Source organism: Capsicum annuum, unplaced genomic scaffold (genome assembly GCF_002878395.1).
Source record: "Capsicum annuum cultivar UCD-10X-F1 unplaced genomic scaffold, UCD10Xv1.1 ctg1489, whole genome shotgun sequence".
Taxonomy (NCBI): Eukaryota; Viridiplantae; Streptophyta; class Magnoliopsida; order Solanales; family Solanaceae; genus Capsicum; species Capsicum annuum.
The window spans coordinates 3,939,196-3,962,988 of record NW_025820303.1 but is presented as its reverse complement, the minus strand read 5'-3'; the positions used below and the strand labels follow the sequence as shown (position 1 = coordinate 3,962,988).

The 23,793-nt window shown below is 34.4% G+C and overlaps 2 protein-coding genes across 2 annotated transcripts; one reads left to right on the top strand and one right to left on the bottom strand.

The window, feature by feature from the left end:
* Positions 1-7,338: 7,338 nt before the first annotated feature.
* Positions 7,339-8,885, top strand: LOC124890240 (inactive protein RESTRICTED TEV MOVEMENT 2-like). Its single transcript, XM_047402062.1, has 2 exons — positions 7,339-7,516; positions 8,134-8,885. The coding sequence occupies exons 1-2, from the start codon at positions 7,402-7,404 to the stop codon at positions 8,757-8,759; spliced, it is 741 nt and encodes a 246-aa protein (XP_047258018.1). The 5' UTR covers positions 7,339-7,401; the 3' UTR covers positions 8,760-8,885.
* Positions 8,886-17,510: 8,625 nt separating this feature from the next.
* LOC107854996 (double-stranded RNA-binding protein 1) lies at positions 17,511-21,747 on the bottom strand. Its single transcript, XM_016699978.2, has 7 exons — positions 21,536-21,747; positions 19,917-20,012; positions 19,610-19,708; positions 18,837-19,075; positions 18,352-18,571; positions 18,071-18,190; positions 17,511-17,995 (listed from the first exon to the last, which is right to left on the bottom strand). Exons 1-7 carry the CDS (start codon positions 21,744-21,746, stop codon positions 17,607-17,609), a joined length of 1,374 nt encoding a protein of 457 aa, XP_016555464.1. The 5' UTR covers position 21,747; the 3' UTR covers positions 17,511-17,606.
* Between the last annotated feature and the right edge of the window lie 2,046 nt (positions 21,748-23,793).

Sequence of the window (23,793 nt, the reverse complement as noted above, 5' to 3'; positions counted from 1 at the left end):
TGATATCAATGAAGAGTGTGTGGTGTGTGTGAGTTGAGTGTGTGTGTTTTTCTCGGTAGCTGGGTGTGTTTGTATTGTTTTCGCTATATCAGAAAGTCATGGATCTCTATGTGTGTATGTGTTTTTATTGTGTGGATGTAAAATCTGTGAAAGATGATTGTTGGAAGCTCATTGTGAGTGTGTGTGATGGCGTATATTGAGAGTGACCAGGAAAAAAGTTCGTTTGTAAGAAAAAGAAGAAGAAGAAATAAAGAAAGAAAAACAGCAAAAAGAAAGAATTGGGGAAAGGGAATAGAGAAAGATAAACAGCAAATGAAAAGAAATGGGGAAGAGAGAGGAAGAAAAGGAGGGGGGTTTCTTTTTATTTATTTATTTATTTTAATATGTAATATTTTTTATATATAAAAATGATGTGAAAGATGATGTGGCACACGTGACAGCTGATGTGGCAGCTGACGTGGGAGAGTGTGTTACACTCACCCAAAAAGTGTTTAAAATGTTGTTTTTTAGTGGGTTCAGGGTCCAGATGACAAACATGTAAGTAAAAGCATCCAACTTACAAAACCAACATAGTACAAGGGTCCAGAAGGTCATTTTGCCTATGAGAAAGCATTCACTAGCATAATCAGATTTCCTTGTGCCCATCCTCTATTCCCTCATTATGACTTATGAGTTACTCCCTTTGTCTGACACACTTCTTTTTAGTTTATCGACATATTTCTTTATTTGGCAACATTTATTCCTTTCATTCGTTAATAAATAGTTATTTAGCTTAGACACACGCCTTAAGAAATTATTCATTCCTCAAAAACAAAGAGTGTTTTACTAATTTACCCTTAATAAATACCTTAAAAAAGATGTAGCTCTTGAATACCCCTTCATTCATTTTTACTATTACGTTTTACTTTTTGAGATCAAAATTTCTGTTATGATATTAATGTATATCAATTGTAGTGAATGTCTATCAATATCTATCAAGATATTATTTGATATCTATCAGGATTTGAAGTCTCTATCTTGTACTCAGAAACTAGGAGTAAATTTTCCCTATAAATAGAAGGGCTTCCTTCATTGTAATTCATCCCTCAAGAGAAATAACAATTACTCTTTCTATTCTCTTTAATCTTCTTCTCTGTTCTTTATTATTTTATAACACGTTATCAGCACGAGACTCTACCGTCTCAAATTTGAAGGCTAAGGCTAAGGTATTATTTTTTATTTCTTCTTTTTTATGGCTAACAATCTTACGAAGTGTGAGTTCGTTGCCCTTCAAAGTTCGGGCAAGAACTACATTTCATGGGTGTTGGATGCTGAAATCCACCTAGATGCTATGGGTCTTGGAGACGCCATAAAGAAAGAAAATACAACATCTAGTCAAAATCGTGCTAAGGCTATGATTTTTTTGCGTCATCATTTTGACGAAGTTCTGAAAATTGAGTACCTTACTACTCAGTATCCACTCATATTGTGGAATAGCCTAAAAGAAAGATTTGACCACTTAAAGATAGTCATTCTCCCAAAAGCACGATATGAGTGAATGCATCTAAGATTTAATAGAAGTCTGTTCATGAATACAATCCTGTCATGTTCAAAATTTCTTCTCAATTGAAACTATGTGGAGAGACGGTCAATGATGATGATATGATGGAAAAGACACTCTCCACTTTTCATGCCTCGAATATGCTCTTACAACAACAATATCGAGAAAAAGATTTCATAAAGTATACTGAACTGAGTTCTCATCTTCTCGTGGCTGAATAAAATAATGAATTATTGATGAAAAATCACGAGAATCAACCTACTAGATACACCACTCCCTGAGGTGAATGATGTGCACGCTCACTATGCTAGGCACGAAAAAGGTCGTGGCCCTGGTCGTGCACGTAGTCGTGGACGTGGTCGTAGTCGTGGTCGCTATGACCAAGAAAGAAACCCTGTTTCGGGTGTTAATCATTTATCGAACAAAAAGAATAAAGGATGAGAAACGTGAAGCAATTACTTATTTCCGATGTGGTGGAAAAGGATATTATTCACGTGATCGTCGTGCTTTCATCTTTATCAAGTATCACTAAAGAAGAAAGAGAAAAATTCCGAGGCTAACTTTCTCTCTGAAAATGATGTTGACATCACAAGCTTGGATGTAGCAGACTTCTTTGTGCACCCTGAAGGAAAGATTGATCACTTAATTGGTGATGGTTTTGTAAACATGGAAGAATGAATGCTTTTTAATTTTTTTTTATTATTGATAAGAGTTAGTGAATAAAGAATCGTATAAAAATAGTTTTTTGCATAAGTATTAGTTTTTGATAAGTATCGATTAGTTTAATTATATTATTGTTGTTTATTATTGAGTTAAATCAAATTTCAATTTTATTATTTATTGAAAAAAAAACACGGTATAATGGAAAGAAAAATTGTTGACATTATGGACATGTTAACGTTTTGGACATATTAACAATATTATATATATTATTAATGTTCTGGACATGTTAACAATATTATATTGTTATTGCAAATTAACATTTGTTATTGCATATTAACATTCTGGACAAATATAATATAATAATATTATATTATTATTGCATTTTAGTGTTCCATACTACTAATTATAATTATAAATATATTACGTATTACATATTATATTGTTTTAATAGTTTTAATTTGGACATATTTTTTTTTATTGCTTAGTAAAGTGTGATTAATAATTTCTTATAGTATAAGCTTTCACTTTGTACAATGATTTAATATATATTTTATTTGGTGTATGTCATTTTATTTGAAGATATGGATAATTTTAAAAGTAAACTGTCCAATTGTGAAGATATTTGTTTGATTGATTCTGGCACTACACATACGATATTCAAAGACGAGACATATTTCTTTCATCTAAATATGGGCAAGATTAATGTTACTACATTTCTGGTAGTGCTAATTTGATTGAAGGCTTCGGGAAAGCCATTATAATCTTGCCCAAGGGAACTAAACTCGTCATAAATAATGTTATGTTCTCTCCCAAGTCTCGGAGAAACTTGATGAGTTTTAAAGATATCTGTGAAAATGGTTATCATATCAAAACATTTGATGAGATGAATCTTGAATATCTTGGCATCACCAAAAATGTCTTTGGGCAGAAATGTGTTATAGAAAAAAATCCCTGCTTTATCTGCTGGCCTATATTGGACAAAGATTTGTGCAAATTGAGACACATTCTATAGTAAACCGAAAATATACTAATTCCAATACTTTCGTACTTTGGCATAATCGTTTGGGACATCCTGAATCTATAATGATGAGACGAATCATAGAAAATTCAAATGGGCATCCATTAAAGAACTTGAAGGTTCTTTCGAATGGTGAATTTTCATGCAATGCTTGTTATCAAGGCAAGCTGATTGTGAGACCATCGCCAACAAAAGTTGGGATTGAGTCCCCTGCGTTCTTAGAAAGCATACATGGGGATATTTGTGGACCCATTCACCCACCTAGTGGGTCGTTTAGATACTTTATGATCGTAATAGATGTTTCCTCTAGATGATCTCATATGTGCCTTTTGTCATCTCGCAACTTGACATTTGTAAAATTATTGGGACAAATAATATGATTACGGGCACAATTTTCCATAATTAAATTAAGTTCATTCGTCTTGATAATGTTGCAGAATTTTTATCTCAAGCATTTAATGACTATTGCTTATCGATTGGGATAAGAGTGAAACATCATGTACCCCATGTTTATACTCAAAATGGCCTTGCTGAGTCATTAATTAAACATCTGCAGTTGATAGCAAGACCATTGCTTATGAAAACTAAGTTGCCTATTTCTGTTTGGGGTCATGCAATTTTGCATTCTGCAATATTTGTCTTAGACCGATAAATTATCATAAATTTTCTCCGTTACAATTGGTTTTGGATCAAGAGCCTAATATATCTCATTTGAGAATTTTTGAATACGGTGTATATGTGCCTATAGCACCACTAAAACGCACTAAGATGGCCCCCCAAAGAAGGTTAGGAATTTATGTTGGGTTTGAATCACCCTTCATTATTTGCTATCTTGAATCATTAATGAGAGATATGTTCATTGCTCAATTTACAGATTATCGGTTTGATGAGATAGTTTTCTCAAAATTAGGGGGAGAATATAGTGACATCAAAAGAGAAATTTTGTGAAAAAATTCATTACTATCTCATCTTGATCCATGTGCTTCTATTTGTGAGCAAGAAGTACAAAAGATTATTCATCTGTAGAAAACTACAAATCAAATGCCAGACACATTTACAAATTTAAAAAGGATCCTTAAATCACATATTCCTGCAGAGAAGATCCCAATTCGAATTGATGTCCCTAAAGGACCATCCACTAGTGTCATAGCTAATGAATCTAAACCACGCTTGAAGCGTTACAGACCATTAGGTTCTAAGGATCGAAATCCTAGAAAAAGAAAAACAAATGGTCAAGATGACACTGCAAAAGATCCTCACATGGAAGTTCAAGATTTGAGCAATGTTAATAGTCCTGAAGGAATTAATGAGCCTGAGACTCAAGAAAATGAGGACCTATCCATAAATTCAAGTGATGTTGAAACAAATTTAAATCGATCTAAAATAGTAGTGGATTATGTCTTTCCATATAATGTTGTAACGAAAATCATGCAAGATGTGAGGATCTTGAACCTCGATCTGTCACAGAATGTCGACAAAGAAATGACTGGCCAAAATGGCAAGAAGCAATTCAATCTGAATTAAATTCACTTGCCAAACGTGAAGTTTTTGGACCTATAACTCAAACCCCTAATGGTGTTAAGCTTGTTGGCTATAAATGGGTCTTTGTGCAAAAAAAATAAATAAGAAAAAAGAAATACAAAGGAATAAGGCATGCCATGTTGCACAAGGTTTTTCATAACGGCCTGGTGTCGTTCACCATTTATGGACGCAATAACATTGCGTTATCTTATTAGTTTCACTGTCCATGAGAGACTTGAAATGCATTTGATGGATGTGGTAACAACCTATCTATATGGAGTACTTGATAATGAGATATACATGAAAATTCCTGAAGGATTTAAAATGTTGAAAGCATATAGTTCAAAGCCTCGAAAAATGTATTCCATTAGATTGCAAAGATCATTGTATGGTTTGAAGCAATCTGGATGCATGTGGTATAATCGTCTTAGTGGATATTTATCTAAGGATGGTTATACAAATGATGAAATTTGTCCATGTGTTTTCATAAAGAAAACACCATTGGAGTTTTTTATACTTGCTATCTATGTCGATGACATAAACCTTATTAGAATGCCAATAGAGCTTCAAAAGGCATTTGATTACTTAAAGAAACAATTTGAGATGAAAGATCTCAGAAAGACAAAGTTATGCCTTGATTTGCAAATTGAGCATTTCACAAATGGCATATTTGTCCATCAATCTGCCTACACAGAAAAGGTGTTGAAACGATTTTATATGAATGGAGCACATCCATTAAGTACTCCGATGGTTGTTCGATCACTTGATGTGAATAAGGATCCATTCCGACCTCAAGAAAAGAATGAGGAACTCCTTGGTCCTAAAATACCATATCTTAGTGTAATTGGTACACTAATGTATGTTGCAAATACTACAAGGCCTGATATAGCCTTTTTAATTATTTTGTTAGCAAGGTATAGTTCTGTTCCTACCAGTAGACATTGAAATGGGATCAAACACATATTACGGTATCTAAAAGGGACTACCGATATAGGTTTATTTTATTTTAAAGATTGCAGTTTCAATCTTGTTGGTTATGCTGGTGCTGGGTACTTATCTGACTCGCATAAAGCTCGATATCAAAAAGGTTATGTGTTTATATGTGGGGGTACTGCCATATCTTGGAGATCAACAAAGCAGTCTATCATAGCCACTTCATCGAATCACACTAAGTTATAGCTATTCATGAAGAAAGCTGAGAGTTTGTGTGGTTGAGGTCCATAATACATCTCATTCGAGAAAAATGTCGATTGAAATGTGACAAAGTACCCTCGATTTTATATGAAGATAATGTAGCATGCATAGCACAACTTAAAGAGGATTCATAAAAGGAGATAAAATGAAGAACATTTTGCCAAAGCTCTTCTATACATATGAGCTCCAAAAGAACAGTAATATTGATGTATAACAGATTCGGTCAAGTGACAATGTGGCTGATTTATTCACCAAGTCTCTTCCAACTGCAACTTTCAAGAAGATGGTGCACAAGATCGGAATGTAAAGGTTCAAGGATGTTATTATTAGGGAGAGCTAATACGCGTTGTACTCTTTTTACTTAACGAGGTTTTGTCCCACTGGATTTTCCTTGTAAGGTTTTTAATGAGGTAGCCGATATGCGTATTGTTAGACATTCAAGAGGGAGTGTTATGATATTAATGCATATCATTTGTAGTGAATGTCTATCAAGATCTATCAAGATATAGTTTGATATCTATCAGGATTTGAAGTATCTGTCTTATACTCAGAAACTAGGAGTAAACTTCCCTTATAAATAGAAGGATTTCCTTCATTGTAAATCATCCCTCAAGAGAAATAACAATTATTCTCTCTATTCTCTCTAATCTTCTTCTTTGTTCTTTATTGTTTCATAACAATTTCATAAATTTTGACCAACATTTTAAGATGTATTATTTTCTCATATTAATACTAGAAGGTTTGCAACTCATAGCATCTTTTTATAGTTTTCAAATATCTAAATTTAAAATTTAAATTAATCTGCTACGATCTAGCTTTAAAGTTTAATTTAGTCAAATTGACTTTTGTAAAGCAAACGTGACAAGTAATAGTGAATAGAATGAGTAATTTCTTGATTATGTAAAATCTTTTTATTTAAAGAAGGGTAAATTAAAAAAACATCATTAATACTTTCTTGATTATTTAAACCACAAGAATAAAATGATAAGATTAAAAAATCACTTATCTAGAAATGAAGGGAATAATAAATAATCAATATTTTACTCATATTGGGTCCCACTTATTTGGCAAAAATCCATCAAAAGTGTACTTTTCTATTTTACATTAATTGGAACCAATGAAGTGTAGACTTTCCATATCCTCAATTAGCAATTCTTAAAAATTTGAACCTCAAAAGTCAAAACTTTGTTTCTGAACTTTCAGGTTCCCTATTTAAGAGTTCTTCTCAGGTTTTTTATTGTACAAGACAACCTTGTAGCTTAAAGAAAAGGTTTGTAGACAAAGTAATGGAAATTAGCTAAGGAATATGTATCTTGAAAGAAAACATAAAAAGCATATCAAGAAAGTTTTCTTGTGAATTTTTTCCAAGTGTATATATACACAACAAACTTAAATCCTTTCCATCAACAAGAAGAAATTAAAACCTTAAAGAAACGATTACAGAATTAGCAAAGAAACATAGAAAATGAATTCAAAAGGAGCTGTAGTTGCTACACCAACTCAAGTATATGAAGATTTTGTGCCATCATCAAAGCTGGTTAAGGAAGAACATTGTGACACAATTCACCTTAATCTTGCAGGTGCTTTTATTCTACCTATTATTTGATTATCTGGTTTTCTCCTCTACTAGACGTGGATTTGTTAGAATCTATTGTGCGCGCGTGTGAGGAAAAACAGGCATATATATAAAGAGCAGGATTCATTTGACTCTAAATTTTGGATTCACCATCACTTTATATTTGGCCTCCAACCAAAATGTTGCATGCAATACATGCACTTGGTTTTTTTTTTTTGGATGGGGGAGTGAATCATAGACGGATCTAGGATTTAAAAGGCAATGTATGCACCCGAGAGGATATTTAAACTTGCTTTACTCAAAGTAAATTATTTTCACGACTTATGTTACTTGAGATAATTGAGAAATCATGCGTTTACATCATGCACAATTGTTGTTACGTTCTTCATAAATTTCATGGCTAACCTTAGCTTAGAGATTATCTTCTATATTGTGGAATGTGTTGATTCATATACGATTATTTTAAAGAAGATGAACATTTAACCTAACTCAACCTGAAAAGCTAACTCATGAAATAAAGATATTGTCCAAAACGGTATATAAGGAGACAGTAGCTTATTCTCTCAACTGATGTGGCATAATGTTAACAATTACATACTAATCAACATTGAGAATATACAGGTTTCAAGAAGGAACAGATGAAGGTTATACTGACCAGTACAGGAATTCTGAAGATCAGCGGACAACGGCCAATTGGGCAGAATAAATGGCAGAGGTTTCACAAGGAATTTCCTGTTGCAGAAAATTGTGACAAAAGCAAAATCAGCGCAAAGTTTGAAAATGACATTCTTCGTGTTCAACAGCCAAAGATAGCTTCACTAGCGAATAAAGATAAGGAATTGGCAGCCAGAGGAGCTGAAAATACTCCTGCAGCTAAAAGACAGAAGACCAGTTTACGAGACGAATTTAGTAAACAAGACAATGCTGATATTAATACTCCTGCAAAAGAAGAACCAAAGAAAGCTAGTCCTAAAATAGGAGAGCAAACAGAAGCTAAAAGTGTTGCGGAAAATAAATTACCAGCAGATAAAAGTAGTTCAAGTAGTAGTTCATCCAGTGAATCCGAAAGTGAATCGACTGATGATGAGACAGATGATATTACGACCGGAAATACCAGTAATTATTTGGCTGCAAACCTGAAGAAGCCAAGGAAAGTGATCAAATTGACTCTTGTTGCTCTTTCAGTTCTTGGCATTGGGCTCTATGTCGCCAACGTGATGAAGTCTGCCAATGAAGCTGAAGAATGAGACTATTCTTTGCATTTCCTCCCTGCTATGATTGTGAATAGAATTAACTAACAAAGGATCCCATTTTCATTTCTAAAATGTAATCAACCAATTTGTTATCAATCATAAAACCATCATTTGAACAAATCACAAGTGCTAATGAGGTTGAATGATCTTCATTTCACGCGTGCTCACTAAAGGTCTGCATCATTTGGACCCATTGTATATAGACTGCACCCACCTCTACTTGCATTATCAAGCAGCTACCTAACAACAGATTATTTACGGATTGTCATTTTTCATTAAGATAACGGTCAAAAACATAACTAAACTATCACTTTTTTTCTGAGTTTCACGCCCCAACTATCAATCGTTCCCTTCTCCAACCTGAATTGTAGCCATTTATGTATTATAACACACCTCAACTATCATTTGTTCCCTTTCTTACCTGAATGATGGTGATAATTCAGGTAGAAAAAGGCAAAATTGATAGTTGAGGGGTGAGGGATTGCAGTGGGTTGCTCCTCACCTCTAGAACATGTTCCCAGATCAATTCACACAATAAGAACTAGGAGAGATATAAGATAAGGAGTGCAAGAATAAAGTAAATAGCAGACACAAGGATTTTACGTGGAAACGCCTTGCTCAAGGGAGAAAAACCACGACCTACCTCCAAGATTTCTAAGCTTTACTATATCCAAGCAACTTCTTGAATACAAACTCCAAGGATTAACCTCATAATCCTTTGTCTCCTAGCAATAACTCTATTACAAGAAGACCAATCAGTACCTCTACTGCCACAAGCTCCAGACTTTAACTAGTCACACCAAGCTAACGCTAGCTTGAACAATTGCCTAACTCTAGGTGATTACAAAGAACTGAGGTTTACACCACAACACCTACTAACAATCATAAGTAAATGTAGGCAAACATTTAAGAGCACCATACAAGGACTCAACTACAACAAGAAAATAAAAATACAACTCGATGAATAATCAATTCCCTGTTGCAAAGTGGAGTCTTTGATTCACAACTTCAGAAAGATATTTAGTTGTGAGAATATGAAAGCGTTGATTTTCTTGTTGAGGAAGATGAGCAATATATAGTATGACACAGAAAAAACTAAGAGCGATCCCCTTGGCAGAGACAAAAAGGTGGTGGTAGCTTTTTTACCAACTTTTGTACTTTGCACCAACTGTAACTGTTGACTGTAATAGTGAAAGGTGAGCCCAACCTGTTCCCTAAGCGTTAGAGACTTTTTCATCATATAATCTCCAGGAAACAGGTCCATTCATACAATTTGTCAATCATCAAAACTAAGGACTTAACAATTTTTTCCTTTTTGATGATGACATACCCATGCAACATTCAACATCTTTAAACATTCAGCACACCACAAAGTCCATATACACAGCAAGATTCAGCAATACAAGTCACAAGGCTTTTGCCAAACCAGTTTGCCCAACCAATTCCCCCTATCAGTGATACCTCTAAGCATATCACCTTATTCCACCTGAGTGTGAGAATCATACTTGTTCCCCTGAATGTGAGAATCCCCTTTTTCTACTCACTATCACCACTAATTATTAAGCCCAGCTACAACATATTCACACATGCAAAATATGAACCCCTTTTCTCCATTCACTATCAACTATCCCAGCTACATATTCACACATGCAAAATATACAAAATACACTTATGCACAACTACACTCTCATTATTTACCCCTTTTGGAATCATCAAAGAGGTTAGGCAATAAACTAAGCATAGACAAGTATACATGTTAACTCATGGCCATTGAGGCAACACGACCAGGTGCAAGGAACATTAGATAAAAAATAAATGAAGGAATAGAACAAAAGCAAAACATTCAGATATCAGTTCAAGCAGTATCAAATACTATTCAACCATAGTGACCTTAAAACAAGATGATAAGTGCACCAAATACATCCTAGAGACTAAGAGACAACAATCTTAAGGGAACAAATTCTAGATAGGACTTAAAAATGAGTTAAGGGAAAGGAGGTGAGACCAGGTAGAGTCAGATTCTAGAAGGAAGCTTTAGACCACTATTTAAGAAGCATTGCCATCCTCTCACTCACGTCTGTATATGCCTTAATAGTCTGCTGAGTGTAGCTCTTCATTTTTGGCAGTTAAGGCACTAGTCGTGGCTTCTAGCTTATTCACCTTTTCCTATAGGGCAATGTTTTCGGTGTGCAATTCCTTCTCTGAATTCCCACCTCACCATCTTTTGCAGATGCATCCTATAAAGTAGTAATCTCAGCACCCCTTAGTATAATCATGGTAGTTAGAGTCTCTATCTCTTCCTTCAAACTTTTTTGTACATCCGTTAATTCTGATATTAGGGACTTAGATTTTCCACTACTTCTCCTGGGCACACATTCATTGTCCTCCAGAGTGGTCATATTAAACACCTGCTTTACAGATCTAACCTTTCCTTTTTCACAGACCACATTGAAATAAACAAAGATCCTAATAAGCCATAAATTATATGCCAGACCATGTATCCCATTTTTCGCATTCATCACGGTATAAAATATGCAATGACTATAGCAAGAAGACTAATCATTTTGAATTTGGACAAAGCCTCTATGAGAAACAGATCTGGACCAGTGATAGTGTTCCTTTTCTCTGACCTAGAAAGAAGTGATTTGTTCACCAACTTAAAAAGTAGTTGGTACTTAGTTTTCAACCCCTCTTGGGTATATTTTTTAGGTTTATATCATTCAATCTGCCACAAATCTCCAGAAATTTCATAGATCTTTTTTCCTGTCTCACAGACTTTATCCTTTCAGTACAGACTCCCAAGATCTCATACATCACATCCTCATCAATGGCAATATTTAGTCCATTTACCTGAAAGGTCAAATATAGTTCATTTTAAGAGAATTTCAAGTTGTGATAGAACAAGTGCACTTTCTCATACAGGAGGGGAACAGGTCCCTCAAAAAGGTGCTCCCAATTTTTAAACTTAACTCATTCAAGTAATTCCTTCATTCCAGGCAGTTCAGCCACCGTAGGGTCAAACACCCTTCTTCTTAAAACTTCCTGTGTCTTTAGAATTTCCTTCCCTCATTACCTGGACAATCCTTTGCCTTTTTCAGTGGATGAGGAGGCCTTTTCTGAGGGACCAGTCCCCTTGGTAGATCACCCAGGAGATCCAAAGGTCTTTCCAATCTTGGGGATAGGACCTGGTCCCTAGTTGCCTACTGTTGTCTCCCTTTTTCACTTCCCAGTCGTTCAGACTTTTCAAATGAGCTTGCTTTTCCTTTTGAGGAGATACATTTTTCTTTCCTTTTGCTGTAACCCTAGTGGCTCCCATACTTCTTTCCATATCCGAATCAACAGTTTCGTTGTTAAATATATTGTCATCATTATCATCAGACAAATTTTTAAAAGATAATCAAGACTGTCATAGTCATTATCCCTGCTATCATCATCACTTACAATTTTTTCAGCAGATTCCTCTATATCTACTGGTTTAATTATATCCACCCTTTTCTTCTTCTCCATTCTTCTTTTCTTAGTATTAATCTTATTTTTTTTCCAAAGCTTTCTTCACCATATTTCTAGGACTCACTCTTATCCCTGGTGTTTTGGCTATTTTTTAGGGTCCCTTACTATACGAGGATGATCCTTTCTTAGATAATTTCCAAGACAAGGGCTTGTTATCATCACTATTCGATGCACTCTTTGTTGGGTTTGAAATCGAGAGGGCGTCATGCAGAAGCTATTAGTTGCAAACTATCATAGTGATAATTCAGACGACAAAGAAAAACATACTAAAAATATATTATTGATGTAATTTGATCAAGTGACCTACATATTGAAAGCTAATATAAAAAAATATTAAAAATTATTGGGAGAAAATCTCCCCCTAAACGAGACTCTTTAAACGACTACATTATGGATGCTACTATATTATGGTATGAGAAGGGGGTCTTCTATTTATAGATGTCCAAAATCTTTCTTCCAAGAAAGAGGTTAGCCAAATATGAAAAATAATTATATTTTATCTTTCAGGAAAAGTAAAAGTAATTATGGTAACTTTTATTTTCCTTCTACTTAAATATAGTAAGAAAATCAGGGCAAAAACCCTAACAAATCTCCCCTTTTTGTCTTGATTTTCTTTATTTGATCCGTCTTCTCTTCATATCACGTGCATGAACTTCGTTCTTGATATAATCTTCATAACTGCTGCTTGCCATGGCTAAAAATAAGGTTTAAAATATCATGGTTAAAAATTGGTTTAAAATTAATATTTTATTTTTATTTTTAAAGATGCAACAGCAGGAGTGTTGAAAATATAGTTGAAACTTGTTCTCCACATGTAGTTCGACAAAAATCTTCATTATCATCCAAATTATTGCAGCTTGATTTTAAAACCGCTTTGAACCTGTTTAATCTCGTCTCACCGCACCATTGGACCATTGAACCGGAAGCTCTGATACCACTTGTTGAGTTCGAAATCGAGAGGGTATCATGTGGAAGCTATTAGTTGCAAACTATCGTAGTGATAATTCAGACGACAAAGAAAAACATACTAAAAAACATATTATTGATGTAATTTTATCAAGTGACCTACATATTGAAAACTAATATAAAAAAACATTAAAAATTATTGGGAAAAAATCTCCCCCTAAACGAGACTCTTTAAATGACTACATTGTGGATGCTATTATGTTATGGTATGAGAAGGAGGTCTTCTATTAATAGATGTCCAAAACCTTTCCTCCAAGAAAGAGGTTAGCCAAATATGGAAAATAATTATAATTTTTCTTTCAGGAAAAGTAAAATTAATTATGGTAACTTTTATTTTCCTTCTAAGAAAAAAGTAAAACTTAAATATAGTAAGAAAATCAGGGCAAAAATCCTAACACTCTTTGCATCCTTCTTGCCTCCTGAAAGATGAAGCACCGGAGGAAGCACCTCATCCTCCTTATCAGCTTTTAAGGTAAATTATTCTGCCTCCTAGTGAAAAGATTTGCATAAGGAGTTTCCCATCTTGGGGGCTCAACACCCAATATGGTAAGGCCCTACACTCTTATTTCCTCACTCATTGCTTGAATGTTGGAGGGGGGGGTTCTCTAGAGATTGATAAATCTTCAAATAGGGTTTCATCTAATGAGGCACTATTTGATTTGTCGGAGGATTCTGATTTGTAAGGTGAGAGAGTTTTAGTAGAAGGATCCAAATCTTGACGAGAAAAAACTAGTTGATCAGACATCGAGTCTTTGGATTTGTTGATTTAAGGGGCGATTATAAAGAGTAGTTTCTTGAGGAATTCAATTGGGGCTTCTTCTGTGGGGACAGGATTTTTAGAGGAACCAGCCTCGACAGTTCCTTCTTTATTTGTGGTTTTGAGTTCAGATTTGGGATCAGTACATTACCCCCCCCCCCCCTTTTAGAGTAGGATTATTAGAAGTTTCCATCTTCTGAGAATTAAATTCCCTAGAATTTTGAGAAGGGAAAGAGGAGAAAATTTTGTAATCGCGAACAGTTCTTCTAACCTAAATAATATGTAAGAAGTATCTACTACTTTCAAGTAAGAGGGTTCGCTCTTTTGTGCGGAAAATGAGGGATTTGACATTGCAAAGACCAGGTGAATTGAGAGAAAAAAAACAATATGAATCTTTTGAGAATGGTTTGGGAACTGATGATACTCTATAAAAAAATTCTTTGGAGTGAAGAAATGAGAATCTAATTTTGATTGTTGAAAGAAAAGACAAGAGGGGAACAGTTTAAATTTCTCGAGTAGGTATCTCTGATAAGATGTGTCTGGTTAGATGGACACGCCCCTTGGACTTAAAGTACAAAAGATATCTTTTTGAGAAGAGGCGAGAAGGTGACATGGAACATATCATTTAATGAGTTAAAATAGTCACTATATAGGAATGGTAAATAATACTAACTTGATTAAGGACCTGGTCCATATGTGATCTTTGAACACAATATTTTGTGTTGTGTCACCTTCTCTTTTTTTTTATCTTCTCTTCCTTACCTTGGATGTATATTTGCAAAAGATATGAATTAGACATGTATATCATTACCTTACCAAGATACCTGTTTACCAATTCATATCCATAAAAGGAGACTTATGAAAGCATTCAACATTCATATAAGTCTCATCAACTCTATTTCTAAATGTTTTGCTTAACCTGTTCCTTACCAACAAGAAGACATTTCCTCCTTCAACGGCATACTGCAAGAGGTAATCCTTCAAGTCTTCAGTTGTATGCTATGAGCAGCCAGCATCAACATCCCTATATTTGGCCACTTCCTCTTGATTTGCCCAGTTCCACAAGTTAGTTATTAGTCTTGGGAACCCATTTCAGTCTGAGTTCCCAATGGGTATATAGAGGGAAGATCAACTTCTTCCTGGGTAATCTTTCTTTCTTTCTTCCTGTATCAATGAGATTCCTCAAGTTTCTCTATACAGCTACTTTAAATGGACATATTTCTCTTGTGTGACCATCATTGCTACACGGGTGCACAAAGGATTATCCTTGCTTCTTGTAATCCTCATAGAAAAGTTGGAAGCCTCACCTTGACTGTGGTACCCTGATCCTCTCCTTCTACGGGATCTTTGCATGTGTGAGTAGTGAGGGCTTATGGTGAAGAAGTCCACTTGAGAGCCTTTTCTAGCTCAGTGCTTACATTAACCAATTCTCTTTCAAGTGAAGCAATCATATTAGCTTTAATTCATCTACTTCTTCTTTCAACTGAAGTTGAATCCTGTTTCCTTCACCTTTTCCTTTAGAATATTGCTCAGTAATTTCTTCTATTTTGCTTACTTTGAAGATCATTCTTATGCAAGAGATTTTTGTAAGTTGCTTGATACTTAGCCACTTGCATACTTAGTTCGGCCACTTTCTCTTCATACTTCCCAAGTTCTTCCTTCAACTTTACCCTTTCATTGGTAAGTTCAGTAACCTATACACTCAACTTATAAATTCTTCCTAATATTTTTCAAGGGCTTCCTTCATATTTTCTTTGTATTTAGCAAGCCCATTCAATGAATCAATTAGTATAGAATTAAGAGATCTCAGTTTACTGAGGGAATAATCCTTCAGACTTTCTTTGATCTCTAAAAGAGTTCCAAGTTTATCCTTATCATCAGTGTCTGCCATCAACATAAGGAGAGAGTCATAGACTTTCACCTCATCTTTCAGCACCATCTTGGAGACATCTTCTCTTTGCACTGATTCGTTTGAGTCACTTGAAGAATCACCCTAGAAGGCTGCAAGAACTTGATTTGCTACCATGTCAGCATCAGCTTTCCTATTGCATTTTACAGGAACCTGTTCATTTCCCCTCTCCTCATCAGCAGCTTGTTTGACATACTCCTTGGACATAGCCTCTGATCGTTTTAAGGCTTGAAGTACTGATTTAGCAATAAAAGTTATTCTATCTTCTTCAGATTTTTGAGTAGCTTGTGAAGCCTTCAGAACTAAATTTGAAAGAGCAACCATTTCTTAAGATCCTTCTAAGGTGTTAGCCTCTTTTAGAAAGACCTTTCTCTGATACCAAATGAGGGATTGCAGTGGGTTGCTCCTCACCTCTGGAATTTATTCCTAGATGAACTGACACAACAAGAACTAGGAGAGATATAAGATAAGAAGTGTAAGAATAAAGTAAATAGCAGACACAAAGATTTTATGTGAAAACTCGTTACTCAAGGGAGAAAAACCACGACCTGCCTTTAGGATTTCTAAGCTCTACTATATCCAAGCAACTTCTTGAATATAGACTCCAAGGATTAACCTCCTAATTCTTTGTCTCTTTGAACTAACTCAATTACAAGAAGACCAAACAGTAACTCTACTGCCACAAGCTCCAACTAACTCTAACTGGACACACCAAGCTAACTTTAGCTTGAACAACTACTTAACTCTAGATGATTACAAAGAACTGAGATTTATACCACAAAACCTACTAACAATCATAGGAAAATGTAGCCAAATGTTTAAGAGCACCATACAAATACTTAACTATAAAAATTAAATAAAAATATAACTTGATGAACAATCAATTCCCTATTGCAAAGTGGAGTCTTTGATTCACAGCTTCAGAAAGATATTTAGTTGCGAAAATATGGATGCATTGGTTTTATTGTTGAGGAAGATGAGCAATATATAGTATGACACAAGAAAAACCTAAGAGCGATCTCATTGGCTGAGACAAAAAGGTGGCAACATCTTTTTCACCAACTTTTGTACTTTGCGCCAGTTGTGACTGTGATAGGGACAGGTGAGCCCAACCTATTCCCTAAGTGTTAGCAACTTTGTCATCACATAATTTTCAGAAAGCAGGTCCCAACATACAATTTGTCAATCATCAAAATTATGGACTTAACAAGGGGTGTTTTAATACATAGATTGTGACAATTCATGTAGGAAAATGAAACAACTGATAGCTGATATGTGAACCCCGCGGAAAAGCGATAGTTCAGGTGTGATTTTGACCATTAACTCTTTCCATTGGATTTCTATTCCAAAATTATGTGCAAGCATACTATGCAACAATCTACTTGTACGAGTGTAGAAAGATTAACTAATATGGCATAAACACTTGGTTCATATAATCCTGTAGAAAACAACAACTACTGAACATAATAAAGACTGCATGTGAGGGGCTGGCAAAAAGAAAAAATGAATACCCTGATAAATTCGGACCAGTACCATTTAACTTCCACAAACACTTTAATATTTCAGAAAATAAAACACGTAATACAAGTAATTTAAATAGATGGTAGCTATAATCATCCTTGATTCAGTTTAGCCTGTTTGTTTAAGTTTAACAGGACGATAAACGCAAGTAACATGCTTCTACAGGAATAGTACATAATTAGCCACATTTCTCATTGAGGAATTCCAAGCTCACAACAGCCCACTTCTCTTCAGCAATAGGAAGCACAATAGTACCCGGGGGTAGGACCTCATCTGGAATGGAGTTGTACACTCTGAACCTGTTGGAGAGTAGGTAACTTTTGGTTTCTGCAGTCGTCTTCGCACGAGGATTCACATTTGAGACAGTAGGGGACTTGGATGGTTTCATTGCAACTGATGATAATATAGCTTCTCTAGGCAAATGGCGCAATGATTGTGCTGAAGAAGGGGATTTCTCATTTACACTAAGCTCTTTCACCCCAAGCGAAAGTGAAGATGCAATAACCTTTTCAGCACATGTGGACTTTGGAGATATATGTTTAGAGTAAACTATCTCCTCCTCTTCATCTATCAAAGTCATAAAGAGTAATAAGACAATGGTAAAAGTGGGAACGAGTACATGATCAAAACTATGATGCATACCTCTGAATTTTTCTTGACCAGCAGTAATCGACAGTGAATCCATGATAGGTTCAGTTTTGACAATTTCACCTTCCAAGCCTGAGGAAAAATTTGAATGCTCACCAGCATGGACAGATTTGCCTGAAATTGGAAAAATTGTAGAAAAGTAAAATTCTTGATAGTCTTTCAACTACAATAAAACGCCATTTTTAAGTTGATCTTAAGACAAATTTATTAGCTTCAATGAAGTTCCCTTAATGTTGGATTGGCTCGAGTGTGGAAGGCAGAAGAAGAATACTTACATTTTGTTAAAGCCACATAAGCAACCTTGGCAACATTTTCTTCTGCCTGTTTCTTGGACTTTGCAGCAGCCCCGTGAAAAACTTCTCCTTCAAGTTCAACACTTGAGAAGAACGCTAACTTGTGAGGCTCGCCAACCCTGATTGTCTTATAATCAGGCAAGCACATTTCTTCTTGTTGTGCCAGTTCTTGCAGGAAACTCTTGTAGCTGCTGGTATTACTCTGCGACAAAGAAAATAAAATGAAAAAAAGTGAAACATTATCATTTAGCAGCTTCCGCGCCATGCCAAAACCAAAACTGAACACACTAGAAGCAAACAAGATAGGATAACTACTTAGCTAGAATTTAACTACTTATAAACCTTTTTTAAAGTATTATAGTTGAACCTATTATAGTCGATTAACTGCCATTTCTATTAGGTTATGAAGTAATGCTTATCATAGACGGTGCATATAGGACATAAACTCAGATAACAAGGGGCTATACCTGTTCTAAGGAAACAGTTACGAGTTTCATTAATGCAAGCTGTGCAACAGAGTTTTCTGCTTCTTCTGCAGTTTTGTATGCTCCGGGACTTTGGAACAATTCACCAGCCACTACCACAGTTGCCTCAAAATAAAGATCTTGAGCTGAAATCTTTCTTATGTTGCGGTACACAGGTACACCAAGGTTTTTCCTTTTTGCATACATCTGCAGCTTCGTCTTGTACTGATAGTGATAATTTTCTGTAGCAAAACGACCTAATTTAGGCATTCAAGGAGAAGCAGAATTTCACGGAATAATCTAGACATTCAATGATAAAGTTGCAGAAAGTACTTCATACACGGCATAGTGGATAACTTTTAACTCAAAAAAGACTATGAAAAGAACAACCTTTTGGTTTAAGTAGCAACTTTAAATCTCATATTCCTAAATTACTTCAACTAGTTTACTTGAAAAAAGCGAAAAGTGTGCTGCAACTAGAGATCATAAATCATAGAAAAGGCTTTCTGGACACAACACTATGTAGACTATTAAACGAACAAGGTTCCACAAATAATAAAGCAATAATAGTATCCACAAAATATTGAATGTCAACTGCTTGCCGCAAGGTTTTATAACAGACGAAAGAAAATCTCTTTAGAATGAGGGATTAACATAGATGAATAAGGAGAAAAAGCAAATGTAATGACACCAAAATCTTAACAACGAAAAAATTGGAAGGTATTATATAGATATAGATATAGATATAGAACAGCAAACCGTGCTATGCTCTTCACCTTGCTTGATCTCAGAAGTATTTAGATGATCACAAGGAAATTGGCATACTTCATCAGTTTTCATTAGTCCACTATCTCCTATAGTTGGAAGGGAACCACCTAAAAATAAGTAGGGAAAGACATTATTTACTTTTAAGAAAAAAATAATTACACGTCAAGCAAGGTTTTAGAACATACAGAAAAAGTTTCAATAAAAAATGAAGGATTCATAGATGAATAAGCAGCAATTGCAATGGTAATGACGCAAAAATCTCAAAAATCAAAGTGTAATAAAATGTAACAGAAAAAACATCTTTTAACTTTTCACCTTTCTTGGTCTCTGAAGTATTTTTATCCTGCAGACTTTTGCATTCTCCGTCAACTTTCGTTAGTCCAATATCCTCTGTCGTTGAACGTGAACCACCTATTAATATGTAGAAAAGCATGTTATTTACTCAACAATTTGCTCAAGTACTACTTTGTGAAAAATTTACTATACAAATGCAAGACACATTACTTATTCCATTTCACTTCTCTAGCCAATTAATTCCACAAAGAAGAGACAAATTTTACATAGGCAATGCTGATAATTTCTTTTGTGATAAATACACTTCAACAAGACGTCCTTGTCAAAAATAAAATACATTAGTACATTATATTTTCAGGAACAAGGACACACTGGTTTAACATTTCCTATTATTCCATGAATATAATGCTTAAAAGAATCTTATTCCACCAGTACTAATGGACATGAAACCTAGACGAGCATAAGCCTTGCAATAAGTTTGAGCAAAATACTATCTCTGTAAAAATTTAGCATTGACGTGAGCAAAATACTGTCGTTGTAAAAATTTAGCATTGGAGTCATGGTAGAAGGAAACATGACTTCTAATTTGATACTGGAACTTGAAAATAAAGGAACAACCTTCAACAAATCTCTCATTTAGCATTTTACGCTTGTAATATGTCTCTAGTTGTTGTTCAAGCAATGTAGTACCTATTTTTATGTTTGAACATTGAACAAGCTTAGACTTGCTATCTATTCTAAAGCTCTTTCTCCTAACAATAATATATCAATAATCCTAGACTAGCAAGAAACGCGAAATTAGACACTAATAAGCCAATCATATGTTCTTAATTGCTAACGGATAATACATTTGAAACACATGACATTCATACTCAGAGTTCCACACATTAAGAATACACATCATTGTTTTCTTGAAACAATACAAGAAGGGGAAATAATAGCATATCATTTCTGTAAAATTAGGTGAAAGTGAGAGCCTCAGACACACTCTCCTCACCTTTCATTTGAAATAAACTTCACGTATCAATCAAACAAACATTTCTATATTCCTCATTCACGAACTAATAGGGGTCGATTATATGAATTCTCTGTATCCATTCTGCTCACCTAATAAATCCAATATTCAACACATTCATCTTACTTAAATTATAATGCACCTCTTCTCTTATATCTGGACTTTGGCCCCACTATATGTGACAGAGTTAAACAAATTTCAACAACAACATACCCCGTGAATCCTACATAGTGGTGGGGTCTGAGGAGGTTAGAGTGTACGCGGACCTTACACCTACCTCGTGGAGGTAGAAAGGATGTATCAGAAAAGAGGGCGAAGTAAAAAAGAGCTAAAAGTGATACCTTACAACAAACTTGAAAAGATAAAACTACAGACCAGATTTGACTATTGAATCCACAAGTTCAAGAGAATAAGTCAAGGAAAAGTCTAAAAGCAGAAGTTGTATGTGAAACATCAATATATATATACTCAAAACACAATGTTGCTCGGACTCTTCAAGAATGTCAACGGATGCATGTTAGATCCTCCAAAAATAGTGCATTTTTGCTCAAATATGAAAATAGGCATCAAGTACGTAATCTAACAAATACTTCAAAACATAATTATTTAGAGATATTTTTAATACCACTTGTTAAGTGAAGGAAAGCAAACTTAGCAGCTTCATTATGGGCTTCTTTTGATGACTTGCAGAAAGGTGGAGAGTCAAAATTGATGCCATTGACAACAACAGATGCTTTAAATTGTGGATTATGATCTGCTCCATCTCTCATGCAACAGTATTTTGGAAGTGCCCATTTCTTGTTTTGACACAATTCTTGCAGCTTAGACTTGTACATTTCTTTTTTCTCTGCTTCTTTTAAGTTATTTTGCTTTCAACTTCCTTATCTATATGTATACATAGAGATGCACCCCCACCCACCCTCCCAAACACACACACAAAAAACAAAGCGACTAGTTTACTTTATGGTTCATGCATTGAGTACTGATAAATCTTTAACACCATCCCCGCTCCCCCTCTCCTAATTTTCTGCATGTTTATAACTAGCACAAAGGAGGAACCAAAAAGGTACTGTTGCAAAGCTGATATGGTGAATGTACAGGGATTCTCTGTGCTTCCAGCATTTGGCAACATCTTCACTTTTAACATGTGTTAATTTCTCATTTATTATACTCAATGTAATATTAAAATTGTAAAATACTTTTTACTATGATATTAACTAATTAAACTGCTCACTCAATTTCAAAATAGTTGTTGCTTATTTGCTTGACGGTACTTTTCTAAAACGAAATATTTATTAGGAGTTTATTTTATAAAATTAACTTTATTAATTATACTTTAAAAGTATAAATTTGAGTATATATACATTATGTAGTCATTTAATGACAAAGATACTATTAAAATAACATAATAAAATTATCTTGATTTGAACAACTAAATTAAAACAAATAGTTTTAGTAAGAGAATCAATTGAAACAAAATGGGGAGAATATGTAAAATTGCTTAGAGAATATAAATAAGGAAGTCCTTTTGGCCAAATTTTTTTGCCACATTTTGGCCATAATTTTTTTTTGCCATAATTTGACCACAATAGAAAAAAGTCATGTTCGTATTATGAACTAGTTAACTTTTGAACATTTTTACCTTTCTATTTTAAAAATTAAATAATTTTATTTATTTAAAAGAAAAAAGGCAATATAATCTTTTTATTATTTTGACCTCGGTAAAATTTTTGTGGCCATACTATCCTATAAATAATTTCATGGGCCAGATTATTAACCTGTTTGACTAAGTTTTTGAAAGACGAGGTGTTTCTTTTAAAAAAATTGAAGCGCTTGGCAAACTTTTAGGAAGAAAGTTAAAGTGTTTTGGAGATTATTACTCCCTCAGTCCCAAACTTAATTGAGATGACACATTAATTAAGAAAAATAATTAATAATATGTCTAGTTTGTTATAATATTCCTATTAAATGATGTTTATATTTTTAATTTGAAGAAAAAGTAATTAATGCAAAAGGTAAAACATGAAAAAAAAAAAATTGTTTCTTCTTGATTAACGAAAAAAACAAGTTAAATGAGAAATCAAATTAGGAAATTTGGGACGGAGGAAGTATGTTATTTATGAGCTAAAAAGTCAACTTTTCTCTCAAAATATTTTCAACTGTCTTTAAAATTGATTGGAGTATTCTTCCATTCTAGAAGCGGTAGCTTCCCGCCTCCCTTGAGGTGAGAAGTCCCCTTCCCTTTTTTAAAATGCCTGAGTGGTCTGCTCAGCGAATGTACAAAGTGGACCGCAGTTTGACTGACCCTCTTCTTCCCATTCAGGTTGGGTTGACCCAGAAGTATAGTAAGTAAGAAGAAATGGAACCACTGAAGAGTCGTCTTTGCCCAAGTGTAAATTGCAGACGACTAGAAGAAAACACAAATAGAGATAGGTCAACTGATTAATAGGTATACTTGTCAAGCGACACAGACACAGATACATAAGAAATCACATCATCACCTCCTTCTTGCTCTTTGGCTTTATTAGCGTTGATGCCTCTCTTTGATCATTCCTGTCTTTCGGAAACAAACTAATGTGACGTGATTTGCCATCATTGCGCTTTAACTATGTAATTTTCATGTGAATATTGTATAAGGTGGCAACCTAATTTTTTTTTTTCCAAAACTATATTTAGCATTAGACTGATTTGTAAGAATAGTTCCCATTACAAAAAAGTTGTAATTTTTTTGCGTATATTACCTTTTTTTTGGTAATGTTTACGCCCAAATTACTTTCAAATGCGTCGATCTATATAGTGATTAGAATGTGTTAAGAAGGAACAAGATATACCAAAACGCATATGAAAAGAAAATATCTAAAGGAGTGAAGACCTATAATTTTT

What these genes read in the sequence shown, in the direction of transcription:
- LOC124890240 (XM_047402062.1), top strand. Translation starts at nt 7,402, where the DNA reads ATGAATTCAAAAGGAGCTGTAGTTGCTACACCAACTCAAGTATATGAA. An exon ending in AATTCACCTTAATCTTGCAG is followed by an intron (nt 7,517 to 8,133) that starts GTGCTTTTATTC and finishes GAGAATATACAG; the next exon opens with GTTTCAAGAAGGAACAGATG.
- LOC107854996 (XM_016699978.2), bottom strand. Translation starts at nt 21,746, where the DNA reads ATGTACAAGTCTAAGCTGCAAGAATTGTGTCAAAACAAGAAATGGGCA. An exon ending in TTTCCTTCACTTAACAAGTG is followed by an intron (nt 20,013 to 21,535) that starts GTATTAAAAATA and finishes ACATATTAATAG; the next exon opens with GTGGTTCACGTTCAACGACA. An exon ending in TAACTGTTTCCTTAGAACAG is followed by an intron (nt 18,572 to 18,836) that starts GTATAGCCCCTT and finishes TCTTTGTCGCAG; the next exon opens with AGTAATACCAGCAGCTACAA.